The 14,317-nt window shown below is 36.5% G+C and overlaps 1 protein-coding gene across 1 annotated transcript in view; it reads left to right on the forward strand.

Moving 5' to 3' along the window:
* The first annotated feature begins 2,301 nt into the window (after window positions 1-2,301).
* EFNA2 (ephrin A2) overlaps window positions 2,302-14,317 on the forward strand; it is a 196,247-nt gene continuing 184,231 nt past the window's right edge. The window contains exon 1 of the mRNA XM_075825387.1: window positions 2,302-2,950. Coding sequence (XP_075681502.1) covers window positions 2,832-2,950 — 119 coding nt within the window. The 5' untranslated portion in view covers window positions 2,302-2,831. The remainder of the gene's footprint in view (window positions 2,951-14,317) is intronic.

Below are 14,317 nucleotides of genomic sequence, written 5' to 3' on the forward strand. Positions count from 1 at the left end.
ATTCTAGACTGTTCATGTCTTTGACAGTGGGCAAACTTACAAAATCAGCAAGGGATCAAATACTTATTTCCTCCACTGTATATTCTGAAAACTACAGGGTATTCCTTTGCTTTTGAGCCCTACCATGTTGACATAAGATTTCGGCCTAAGTGGGGGTAATTTTGAACAAGAGAAACAGCGAAATAAAAATTGGGGTACATTTCCTTAGTTTTATGTACTGGATACGAAGAAAAATGTCCTATAAATAACGTATTTGTGAGAAAATAAAAGAAATCAAAATTGTATTTTTACACCGGCTATGCATTAATTCCTCCAACAAAATGTAGTCTCAAACTACCAACTATATCCATGAATAAATTCCTTGAGCGTGTAGTTTCCAAAATGGGGTCACTTCTTTCGGGTTTCCACTGTACTGGTACATCAGGGTCTCTGCAAATGTGACATAGCACCAAAAAACCATCTGTGCAAAATCCAAATGGCGCTCCTCACATTCTAATCCCTGCAGTGGGTCCAAACAGCAATTTATTACTACATATGGGGTATTCCTGTAATCGGGAGAATTTGTTTTACAAATATATTGGTGCTTATTTTCCCTAGATTTCTTTAGATTTTCATTTTCATAGCCTAATTCCAATAAATTCAGCATAAAACCTGTGGGGTCAAAATGCTCACTATACCCCTAGAAAAATTCCTTGAGGGGTGTAGTTTCCAAAATGGAGTCACTTTTGGGGGATTTCCACTGTTTTCCCTCCAGGGTGTTTCAAAAGCGACATAGCACCCAAAAACTATGCCACCAAAATCTGAGCTCCAAAATCCAAATGACGCTCCTGACCTTCTGAGCCCTGCAGTGGGTCCAAATAGAAATGTATTACCACATATGGGGTATTCCTGTAATCGGAAGAATTTGCTTTACAAATGTTGGGGTGCTTTTTCTCCTTTATTCCTTGTAAAAATTTGTAACTTCTATGTTTTTTCAGAAAAAAAAAATCGATTTTCATTCTCATGGCCTAATTCCAATAAAATCAGCATAAAACCTGTGGGGACAAAATGCTCACTATACCCCTAGACAAATTCATTGAGGGGTGTAGTTTCCAAAATGGGGTAACTTTTGGGGGGTATCCACTGTTTTGGCATTACAAGACCTCTTCAACCCTGACATGGTGCCTAAAATATATTGTAATAAAAAGGAGGCCCCAAAATCCACTGGGTGCTCCTTTGGTTCTGAGGCCTGTAGTTCAGTCATGTAACACACTAGGGCCACATATGGGATATTTCTAAAAACTGCAGAATCTGGGCAATAAATATTGAGTTGCGTTTCAATGGTAAAAACTTCTGTGGTACAGATTTTTTTTTATTACAAATTAATTTCAGCCAAAAAAATTAAAATTTGTAAATTTCACCTATACATTGTTTTAATTCCTATGAAACACCTAAAGGGTTAAGTAACTTTCTAAATGTTGTTTGGAATACTTTGAGGGGTGCAGTTTTTAAAATGGGGTGATTTATGGGGACTTTCTATTATATAAGGCCCTCAAAGCCACTTCAGAACTGAACTGGTCCATAAAAAAATAGGCTTTAGAAATTTTCTTGAAAATGTGAGAAATTGCTGATAAAGTTCTAAGCCTTGTAACGTCCTAGAAAAATAAAAGGACGTTCAAAAAACAATGCAAACAAAAAGAAGACACATGGGAAATATAAACTAGTAACTATTTTGTGTGGTATTACTATCTGTTTTGCAAGAAGATACATTTATATTTAGAAATAAATATTGAATTTATCGACCAAATTTTTTCACTAATATAAAGTAGAATATGTCATGAGAACACAGTCTCAGAATCGCTTGGATAGGTAAAAGCATTCCCAAGTTATTACCACATAAATTAACACATGTCAGATTTGAAAAAATCGGCTGTGTCCTAAAGGCCAAAACAGGCTGGGTCCTTAAGGGGTTAAGGATACGGCCTATTTTGGAATTCAGGAGGCATGTAGCAGGGTTTCGCAGTTGAACAGTTTTGCAGTTGTCGCAGTTGAATAAATTACAAAAAAAAGTTACCACACAGCTCTAACAGCCTTTCCGTGGTCCTATAAGGCAGTTGTGTGGTTAGTTTTTCCTATATCAGATTAAACTGAGCAGAGCTGTATCTGTAAGAATATTCAGTAAAGGCTCCAGCAGGGGGAGCTCTGATGTTCCATCTGCCATAATGGATCTTGTTCTGCTTTTCACTCACACCCAGTGATGCAGCGTAAGGGAGGAGAGCAGAGGGCTGGCTGGAGTGGAGGCACAGGGAGGAGGGAGGGGAGACGTGTGCTGGATGGAGTGAGGAGACAGGGATTTTGCACTTGCAGTAGTGGGGCTTGGGATCTGCAGCAGTCATACAGTCCTCTATATAGCAGTGTGTGTGCTGGTTTGGTTTCTGCATTGTTCTTCATACCTGTTGTTTGGACTCTGCCTCAGGATCTGTTTCTTTTTTCCCCCTCAGCCTTTAGGATGTCCTGACTGGTCCCTCATCCCGAGCTCAGGAGTTATCACCTCCTGGGCTCTAGACCATGAAAGCGGAGAGAGAGACTGAGCTAAGCTGGAGCCTGCTCCTTGCACCTGGCCTGAGTGAAAGCCACCGTCTCCCTGCGAGGAAAAGAGCCAGATCCACTATTGGGGCACAAGGCAGATCCCCCATGGCATGGAGCTGAGAGCTGGAAAGTGACTAAGTGACAGCTTCTTAGAACCGTGGTACCGAGCTTTACTCCTATTCTAAAATACTTCTCCAGGATAGTGTCCGGACATGGCAGCGCGGTGTCCGCTGTGAGTGCAGCAAAGAACTTGGTCCCAGAGTATGGGGCCCCTGGTCCCACTGCTGCTGGGGGCCCTGATTTGGGTCTGTGTCTGGACAGATGACCCCAGCAAAGTGATATCAGACCGGTATGCAGTCTACTGGAACAAGAGTAACCCCAGGTAAGAAGGAGATGCCAGTGTGGCGGGCAATGACAGAATGAGGTGAGGTGCAGAAACTTTCTCTTATGATAGAGTTTAGCAGCGATGCCAATGAAGAACTATACTTGGTGGCAGTATATAATATGTAGCAGCAGTTGTCTGGTAAGTATTTCACTACGCATGGAGTCTGGTTAGAAACATCTGTGTGCTTTGGGGTGAGCATCCCATAGATAATACCAAGAAAATACCTGAATAGGCACACGTATACAACATAGTCCACTCTGGAGTAATATCGTCACCTATACTGTACACAGATCCGCATGTATCCGTAAATGATAACTGCTACCCAATTGGCCACATGTTTATAATGAAAGTAGTTTTGCTCCATTTCATATACTAGCCACAACTGGAATGAGATCCAGCCTGCCATAGATATTTCTGCAAATAATTGCCGTAAAGATATGATTCATTTGTTGCAATATTAAGATTTTCTGACCACACCCCCTTCTCAAAAAACAAAGGAGGCTATTGGAGCTGTGGGTATTGGAGAAAAATAGTGAGCTGTCGTTTCTGACTTATTCGAGCTATCTTATGTCATAGACACAATGATACATAAGCTCTATAGTCGTATGTGAATGATCAGATATATTGTTTAACAATAGGACCATGAACGATAAGTTCTATAGTCGTATGTCAATCATCAGATGTATTGTTTAACAATAGGACCATGAACGATAAGTTCTATAGTCGTATGTGAATGATCAGATGTATTGTTTAACAATAGGACCATGAACGATAAGTTCTATAGTCGTATGTCAATCATCAGATGTATTGTTTAACAATAGGACCATGAACGATAAGCTCTATAGTCGTATGTGAATGATCAGATGTATTGTTTAACAATAGGACCATGAACGATAAGTTCTATAGTCGTATGTGAATGATCAGATATATTGTTTAACAATAGGACCGTGAACGATAAGTTCTATAGTCGTATGTGAATGATCAGATATATTGTTTAACAATAGGACCGTGAACGATAAGTTCTATAGTCGTATGTGAATGATCAGATATATTGTTTAACAATAGGACCGTGAACGATAAGCTCTATAGTCATATGTGAATGATCAGATATATTGTTTAACAATAGGACCGTGAACGATAAGTTCTATAGTCGTATGTGAATGATCAGATATATTGTTTAACAATAGGACCATGAACGATAAGCTCTATAGTCGTATGTGAATGATCAGATATATTGTTTAACAATAGGACCGTGAACGATAAGTTCTATAGTCGTATGTGAATGATCAGATGTATTGTTTAACAATAGGACCGTGAACGATAAGTTCTATAGTCGTATGTGAATGATCAGATATATTGTTTAACAATAGGACCATGAACGATAAGCTCTATAGTCGTATGTGAATGATCAGATGTATTGTTTAACAATAGGACCATGAATGTTACATTAAAAATCTACGAAGTTAAGGAGACTTCTGTACCCACAACTGTCAAATATGAGGAGGTATAATGTCAGTGTAGAATATGATACAAGATGCCATGCGCGGTCAGATTTTCTCTTATCTACTAGGACAATGATAACGCTTTTATCTTTAGCTTTTCAATTTCATCCTCAGTAATACTTGACTGATAGAATCATTCTTTCAACATATAAATTGTAAAAGTATGACAACCGTGCAAGAATAGTCATTGTTGCGAGGTCCACCTAAAAATGTAATATTTGGCCAGCTTAACTCATGGCATGTATCCTCGCTCTTGGCTGCAGATGATAACGTCAACTGTTTACACAATTAAACTTTTTATAAGTTTTCTGTTTTCAGCCAAGTGCTATGAATTATAGTCTTTCTCCCCCAGTGTCTCGACTACAGGCCAGCTCAGTGGCTGTTTAGTATGTGACATGCCATTTTGATCTTGGGCAGACTATCTGATTTTTTGAGAAGCTCCAGATGCTGTTTGTAGGAAACTCCAGGGACCTGAGGCTACTTCCCCTAATGCCCAGGATCATTATGTGCTACAAGTGCATCTCATGATCACAAATGGGCTCCCAAGAAAATAACCACCGGCCACTTGTAATGAATGTGTGTTTAGACTTGGTTCTGTGTGTGGGGCAACTGGCATGTAGTGCGTATTTCGTATTATTGGTTAGCATGCATAGTGCGTACTATGTTGTATTGGTTGGCAAGCACAGTGCGTATTATGTTGAATTGGTTGGCATGCATCATGCTTATTATGTAGTATAAGCTGGCATACATATTGTATTTTATATGTAATTGGATGGCAAGATGAGTATATATTATGGAGAACATGCTGGCGAGCATAAAGTGTATTGTATTATATGGGTTCACTTTCCCAAATTTGCCAGAAAGTCTGTTTGGCATTTACAATGGCATTAGCAGCATGTGGATTTAGTGTGACACACATTTACAAGCTTATTGGGCTAATGGGGCAGTGGAAAATGGCATGGTTAGAATTAGTACTATGACCAAGGTGTTAATAGAGTGTATTTTCTACTCTCTATAGTATATGTTATGACTTTGCCTTTCACAGTTGTCTTGTTTTTGAAAATATTTTTATTTCCACAGAAGAGAAAGTTAATCTGCGTATTTATCATTGTGAAGCTAGCCAATGTGTGCATATATGTGTATGATTATATATGTCTTATGTGTAAAATAGGTGAGAGTACGGCCATAGTAGACTACTCTCAAATAGCAGCCACACACATTCTTCATGCTTGTTGTGTGGTTTAGTTTGTAATTTTAGCTGTGTATGATATAAATTTATGTGGCTACCTTTCCATGGATGCCTGATAAGTTGGCTTCAGTATTCCACTTCCAAGTACTATGACTGATATATGTATATTGCATGTAACAAGTGTATGATCAGTATGCACTGTTCATTACGTTGCATGTTTTTATTGTAGTGCTTATTTTTCTACATGTTTATTTTGCATGATATTTGCATGTTTAGTGTAATTCCAGACCTGTTTATACAGTAGGATGTGCTTGACATTGCTGTTATGTGTGGAGATACATATATTGATGTGATTATCCCATATAATAGTGAAGTTCTCTCTGACATAGTAATATGTTTAGGGACTTGCTATGAGTGTATACTGCAGTATACTGTTCTATGATCATTACGTGTGGAGTGCAGAATTCCGGGCTACCCCAGTAATAGAAGTTGGCATGATCATTTTATGTACTGTTGGCGTCATGGTGTGCAGTGATAGCCATGTTCAGTGTACGACGACTCTGTAGAGTTTGTGTATGTACAATATATACATGGGTGGGTGTGTTTCTGTGTATATAAGTAGAAGTGTAGATGTCCTCAGTAGCACGACAGATCATATGTACAGAGCAGTCATATAAATATTGACTCCTGGTGACCATAGGTATTTTGTTTCTTTGAGATGTCCTGTCATCTTTTTGGGTCTTAATGGCATGTTCATGATTTATGTGACTGTAGCCATTCAATGTACAATGGAATACAATAATGCATGCGTATTCAGTATGAGTTTGAATGACAGTAGTGTGAAAACCCCAATTTTCAATGTTGTACACTCATTGGGTTTATTCACTTGATTTCCCTTTGGTGCTCACAGTCCATTTTCCTGTCTTATTAGTATAGACACAGTGCTTGACTTAAGTACGTTTTGGTGTAGCCATATATGTAATATGGACGATGGAGATATGGCATGTAGTCATTACTATACCCTGTGCAGATTTAACAAGGGTGGTGGGTAGATGGTTGAGCAATGGATGAGTTTATATGTGTTATTCAGTAGCCATTGACATGATCGTAATATGTAGTGGCTGTGGGCCACAGTTGGCATGATGCATGCATGCGGTCCCCAAAATATAATGATAGCACAGTGGACCTTGGACTGTGATTGACTATCACCTGTCATGTAGTAAACAATGGCATGATTAGAATGGGTCGATTTGGCATGTACAGTGCAGCATTTCCCATGGCAGCTTGGTAAATTATGGTAATACTTGTTAATAGGACTTGCTAGAGTCTATTGACGTAAGCTGTGATTAATGTGTATAGAAAATACATTATGCTGTGTTACTATATTGATATCAAGGCCATTATTAGAACAAATAGATTTTTCCAATATGTAAGCTTAGTAAGTTGTCCTGTGCACTGCATTTTTAAGTGTGTAGTGTTGAGCACACGTTGACTTTTGTACTTGTATGTGGGGTGATATCAGGCTTTGGCTCGAATTTCTAAACTAATAATATTAATATTAGTATTATTATATGATGTGTTTGTAAGATAACATACATGATTTTATAAAATAAATTCAGAATAAAATGTAGAGTTTCTATGAAACATGTAAAATCTCAATGTCAGTTGCTTTTGGGCAATCGTGTTATCACTCGTTATATGCGGTGCCACCTAATCTAAAATGAATGACTTTTGAAGGAAAGTAAGACTTGCCTAAATATCCCACTGCCACCTTATAAGCACATGGATAGAGAGAGAGTAGCTCCATTCACATCCATAGTTTACACATCTATAACCAAGAATTTTTTCACCTGAAAACTTTACACTGACTTGTCATAGACTTATCCAGTTGTCACTGTGAAACTTCAATTGATTGTTTCGCAAAGGCCCATTGAGGGGATTTAGCAGAACCATGCCCTGGTTAGATGTAAAAGCCTTCTTAATTTCTGGGAAGGTGTTCCTGCATTTGAATCAGTGTATAGGAATTAATAAATGTTAAATGGTTATTAGTCATAATTTATAATTTATTTTTTCAATTAATCTTCAGTGTTTTTTTTCCAGATGAGTAATTATAAAAAAAGGTAGGGAATAATTATAAAAAAAGGTAGGGAATAACACACACACACACACACACACACTATTCTGTCCACACACACACACACACACACACACACACACACACACACACACACACACACACGGAGCGTGTAGATACTATATTACTCTGTCCACACACATGTATACATATATATATATTTACATATATATATATATATATATATATATACATATACACACGCACACACAAACACTGTGTAAATACTATTTTCTGTCCACACACATGCATATATATATATATATATATATATATATATATATATATACACACACACACACACACACTGTGTAGATACTATATTATTCTGTCCACACATATACACACACACACACACACACACACACACACAGACACACACACACACACACACACACACACACACACACACACAGTATGTGGATATTATATTAGATACTATATTATTCTGTCTACACACTTTTGAAACCTAAACATTTCCGGCTGTATTGCAGAACTCCGGTCGTGAGGTTGACTTTCTAAAACTTATTGCTGATGTATAAGTGATAGAAACCCATGGGTTCACTATATAAAATATATACCTATATAGGTATGCCTCATTTGAACATTGCGATGTCCCAGCTGAGAGACTGTGGGCTATGCTTCTTTGTCCACAGCAGTCCCCTTGCTGTGCTGATTTCTTAACATATGGATTTTATTAGATGCATTGCTCCACATTTTTTAGTCCCTTTTCCCTAGTTTTGGTTTTCTGCCTGTGACTGTATTTTTGGCCTAAGTTATTTCTTTTGTTCAGTTAAATGTTCAACATATGTTAAAATTCTTAAAGGATCCCAGGTCTGGCGTGGATCAACAATTTTTTTTTTTTTTAGCTTAGCATTTCCAGACCCGGCCGGCTTCTTTCCAAGTGCTTGAGTTATTAAATGAAAAAAGAACAGTCTGAGAGGATTAAGCACCTCACATAATTTAACTCACTGATAGCGATCTGTAAAAATAGCACTGCTTACTTACTCGGAGTGTACCGGACAAGTTTTCAGGAAAAAATCCAATAAATCAAACAAAAAAAAAAAAGAACGTTTCATCCCAAACTGATATTTTTTTCTGTAGACCTTCAGTACAACTGAGATTTTCATTGGAAAATTTAAAAAATTCTTTGCTGTTCTACTGCGGGATACAACATGTAATATATTACCGTACATTCTTTTAAATTCCAGCAGTTATGGAAAAAAAATATTTAACAATTCTTTTAAAATACAGCGATTATGGGAAGAAAAAAAATTCAACAATCCATGTAGTGGTCGTGTATAAAAATACAATAAAAAACTAAAAACCACATTTATAGAATTATATAGAATTTTATATATATATATATATATATATATATATATGGGACCTAGGTTGATTTGTAAATTGTGTAAAAAAAATCTACATTTTTTAGTTTTTCCATTCGTTGTACTTTTCTTACGCCCTTGCATTAAGCTTGTTTTTTTTAATAAATGTATTAATGAAAATGAGTAGTGAAAAGATTATTACTTATATACCATTACAATTTACTACAATTATTCAGTATAATGCCTTGCTGGTGAAGCGCCTATTCACCAATTTCTTGTATATTTTCCATTATATTATATTTATAAAGTAAAATCTTGTACAGCATCCAAATCATGTATCTGTTTTTAAACCAAGTCATGTGTTCTTTACACCTTCCATATTGTTTATTTTCTTCCTTCTATCGCACTCTTAAATAAGTAGTAAGTATTATTACTGTAAGTAACAGTAAGTATGAAGTAATTTTGTATATTTTCGGCATCACCATCCAAAAATTACAAAAATCATTCTAAAAGATAAACCACCTAAATAAATAACGCACACTCTATAATATATATATATATATATATATATATATATATATATATAGATAGATATAGATATAGATATATATACACACATACATACATGCAGAAATGACTGCAGCACTCCAAAAGTTGAACTGCTGAGGTCATTTCTGCATGTATCTATAGGCCCGTTTGGATCAAGGTCGGGATCGCTTAGTACCAACCTATACAATTGCGAAGTGCTGCATTTTCTTCTACCTCTATATACATATATATATATATATATATATATATATATATATATATATAGCTACCATATTGTTGTAAAGGTTTCTCTATGTAATATATATGTTGTCTACTTTATGATTTTGGGATTGAGTGTCACCATAAATGACCTAATACAGTAGAAACAAAGCATTATTAATTGATTCTAATGTACATTTTTGTACTATCAATGGGATTCATCATTATTGTAGTACATGCTGTTTTAAAGATGCAAGATGCAACCATCAACTGTTTAAATTGTGACTTGTTTATTGTAAGTTATGTGTTTGATATTGGAAATTACAAATTAGGGTAGTCGAGTATTTTTAACTGTGATATTGCTTTGAAAAAAGTAGAGCCAACCACAGGCACTAGATTCTTTATAGCAGATCACCTTTTTTGGCGGGATCTTCCTGCAATATAATATTAGTGGTGGCAATAATTTGGCAAGATTGGATATTTTGGGGTTTCATTAACTTATTTTAAGGTACGGGATTCAGATCTTTTGCATGAGTTAACCCATGTCTATGGTTGGTTTAACACAACCTTAATCTTCTACAGACCACACCGATTACAATTTATAAGGTGCTTATGCAGATTTCCACTTTCATGCAACCTGTTCACTTGGAATGTATCATAGAGAGAGTACTTCATCCAACCAGTTTCCGCATGTCAATTACAGTTATTAGGGGGCCTATGGTTTAGTAAACCTCGAATCATCTGTGACTTGTGTAAATGACTTTATTCTTTTTTCATGAACACCATTAGATGGATACTTGTATATGATCTGCAGTAGTATATGTAGAGTCTATAACAGATGAACACTGCTGTTATTCAACATTATAATGATAAATTTGCCGGTTTGTACCCATATTAAAGTCTTTGATGCATCTCACAGTATGTGATCAGTAAGTATGGCTGATCAAATACATAGACTAGAGACATCTCTTCCCTACTCTGTCACCTACTATACTCTGTCCATAGACAGGCTGACTTGGCCATGCAAGGTTTAAGTCTACTGCACAATTTTATCTGTTTGGTGCTTTGCCCAAATTATCTGGTTATCTTGAGCTTTCAGTTTTAATATCCTTATAAATCATGGTCATCGAAAATATCTAAAGCCATTTTGGAACCCACAGAGTGATTTGTCTAAAAGTACTTATTCCCTGAGCCTAGACTGCGAGAAAAGGTTTTTCCATCTGGTTAGGGTATCTCTTTCGGGAGACTAATATCTTTCACAAAATACAGGGTTCCTGATGCTCCTATATAGCTAGGACATTTTAAGGAAACCTCCGATGCTGTTTAACTTCCTCTGCAGTAGGCGAGAACATATGCAGTAATAAAGTAGAACTGGGATTTTGATGGTGGTAGACTATATATTTGGTCAATTTTACATGAGGTTTTCTTGCTCATCACACATGGACCCATTTCTATGTACAATGTGATTAAACTAACTAGATCTTTCAGCAACTAAAGTGAAATTTGAGTCCATGATCGCATACATATACAATTATGCTATCATCCATCCTTTTAGCTAAGAAAAGCCAATTTGAGAACAGAGAGCTCAAGAAACCACTGTCCATCAAGAGCAGTATTTGTTAGAGGAAGTCTCACATACTGTGTCTTCTAGTTCCAGGTTCCCGGGCAACTGACAGATGTAATGCATAACTTCAGGAAACCACAACTCATTTTCCAAGTAGGACATGTCTTTTGTATTGAGATACTGGTCCATTGGTATTCACATGGTCTCCAACCTTAGTCTGTTGTGCGTACAAATATCTCTATGCCTTGTCTGACCCAGCCTGAAGGAACTTGTCCTCAAAATAATGCTACTAGTTCCTAATCGTAAAACTAGTATAATTTTATATTATATATATATATATATATATATATATATATATATATATATATGAGGCCCCACCATTTCTATGCACATTACAGCTGATACATTCATATTTACCATTTGACTAAAATATTATTTTGGTGCTGATGTTATATTTAATTTATAATCTATACCTATAGTATAATTTGTGCATAGCTCAATGAAAAAGTGGATTTTGTATGTTTGTGTTATAACTTCACCTGTTTTACACATGGATGGTGGCTTTGTGCATATGCACACGGTTTGTTGTCTCCATGTATAACTGAAAAGAGCACTGTTTCTTTAGCTCCAAAGAGTACAAAATGTGGGTGAATCTGACTGTTGAGAAAGGATCATGGTAAGTAAAACATTCAGTAGTGAGTTGGCCTTATACTATTTCAGAATTAATATATAATGGGATAATAAATCTTTTGAGTTCTTTTATTAATATGAAGATAAAGCAAACAGTAGTTTGTGGTACCTATACTCTCATTTTGCAGCGGGATCACATAGTTTGCACGCAGGTTGGGGTTTCTTACCTTCACACATTTTAATCCCATCTAGCACGGAGAAATCTCCAGTGCAATGTAATATGTTTTCTTCATGTATATAGTAAGGCAATAAGGATAGTTCTTATGACTGCAGGAGTACATTTAACAGCATGATGTCTAACATGTGAGAATACCCATATTTCTAGATTCAGTGATACTTTATTGGTTTTCTCTTGTTATTGAATCTTTCCAATCATTAGATCCATCTTGTGTCAACTGTTCAGCATCAATCATATATTTTTGTGCTCATGGTCTTATTTTCCTTGTAAGGCAAGTGTTACACTTAATTTCCAGTCCGGTAACGGGCGTTAACCAGCACTCGTTTACTCCATTTACATGGGGACTACCTTTTGTTGATAAGTTAATTTATCCCCATACAGCTTGCAAATCACAGGGAACACGTCCCCTGTTAACACGTGGAGATGTGCTCCCGACAAATTGGATTTTTTTCGGCAGCATAAAAGTTTCGATCAGCCGATCTATTTGCTAATTTTTTGGCTGATCGCTTGCGCTCGTTTGCCCAATCACCGGCTCATGTATAAGGGTTTTTACTCTTTTTTGCTTCAGTTAAGCGATTTAATCGCTACTTTATGGGATTTCTGAGTGTCTGTAAAAGGTAGTAGCTACTTTTTTTTCTCCATACAGTAATATATAAATTGCTTGTTACTGTTTTTATTACTCTGTGGAAAAAAGTCTTAGGGCATGTTCACACGGTGCTCCAAAAAAAGATGCGTAAACGTGTCAAATACGCTTTGTAAAATACAGGCGGTTTTGACACGTTTTCTGTGTGTTTTATGATGGGTTTTGTGTGTGCTTTTTTGCGTTTTTTGTAGCGTAACTAGGACTCCCATTCACTATGGGTACATTTGGCGTGTTTCGGTATATCCCCAAATCACTCTAAGGAGTGTATTTTCATTAGAAGGCAGTTGCTCCATTTTTTTTTACTTTTGTAAATATTAATAATGCCGGTACTTAGTAAGTTACTGGCAGACATAGCTTTATATCCTTGCTGCTTCACACCATTGATGTTTCAAAACAAATTGAAGCCATCTTACTAAAATGCTAACATTCATGTTGAGGAACTGTAGAAAACTATGTATCGGGCTATAGGCATGCATATGGCTAAGCTTACATTACTAATTAACAGGTTACTATTACTCGAACAGGTGTATTATAAATCTATCATATTTATCAACATATTCCTACCTGTCATAGTCACCAATGACAATCTCAGTCTAAAGGATTGTGGAGGACATTTGTCTCCCTGTGCTGACTATAAACTTGTTCAAAATGTCTTGGCTTCTGCTTGAATTGTAGTAACAGGAATTATATTTTAGAAATAGAGTATGTATAGCATAAATGCAACACAGATGTTCCACGGATATTACAATGAGAAGACCTTTTAGTTACATCGTTCTTGTTACCTACAGGATACAAGGAAAAGATCCAGCGCCAAGACGATGAATAGTATTTAAAAAGGAAACTAGGTTCCAATTTTATTTAGAAAAATATTTAAAAATTAGAACAACTTTCCAAGTGCAAGGGTGGATTGAGGGTATGCACGCTGCCTACGCGTTTCAGACGTCCACAGCGTCCTTAATCATGGCTTGTTTGAGATTTTTGGCTTGTTTTTAAATATTTTTCTAAATAAAATTGGAACCTAGTTTCCTTTTTAAATACTATTCATCGTTTTGGCGCTGGATCTCTTCCTTGTATTCCTGTTTGTTCTCTACACCTTGTGCCGACATGGAGATCCGGGCGCAGCCAACGTCACGAATCTGCTAAAGGTGAGCTGGAGGATTCCTCCCGCAAATATTTCTTCTACCTACAGGATAGATAGATAGATAGATAGATATGGGATAAATAGGTAGGTATAGATAGGTTGATACATATAGACAGGGCCGGCATGAAGGGGGTGGATTTTACAAATCCATAAAATAAATTGCCTTTTAAATTTAATTCTACAGCCAATTGGACGATCAGTTGCGGCTAATAATGCTAATAAGTTCCAGGGTTCATTGATCACTTCTC

Source organism: Rhinoderma darwinii, chromosome 1, assembly GCF_050947455.1.
Source record: "Rhinoderma darwinii isolate aRhiDar2 chromosome 1, aRhiDar2.hap1, whole genome shotgun sequence".
In the NCBI taxonomy this organism is placed as follows: domain Eukaryota; kingdom Metazoa; phylum Chordata; class Amphibia; order Anura; family Rhinodermatidae; genus Rhinoderma; species Rhinoderma darwinii.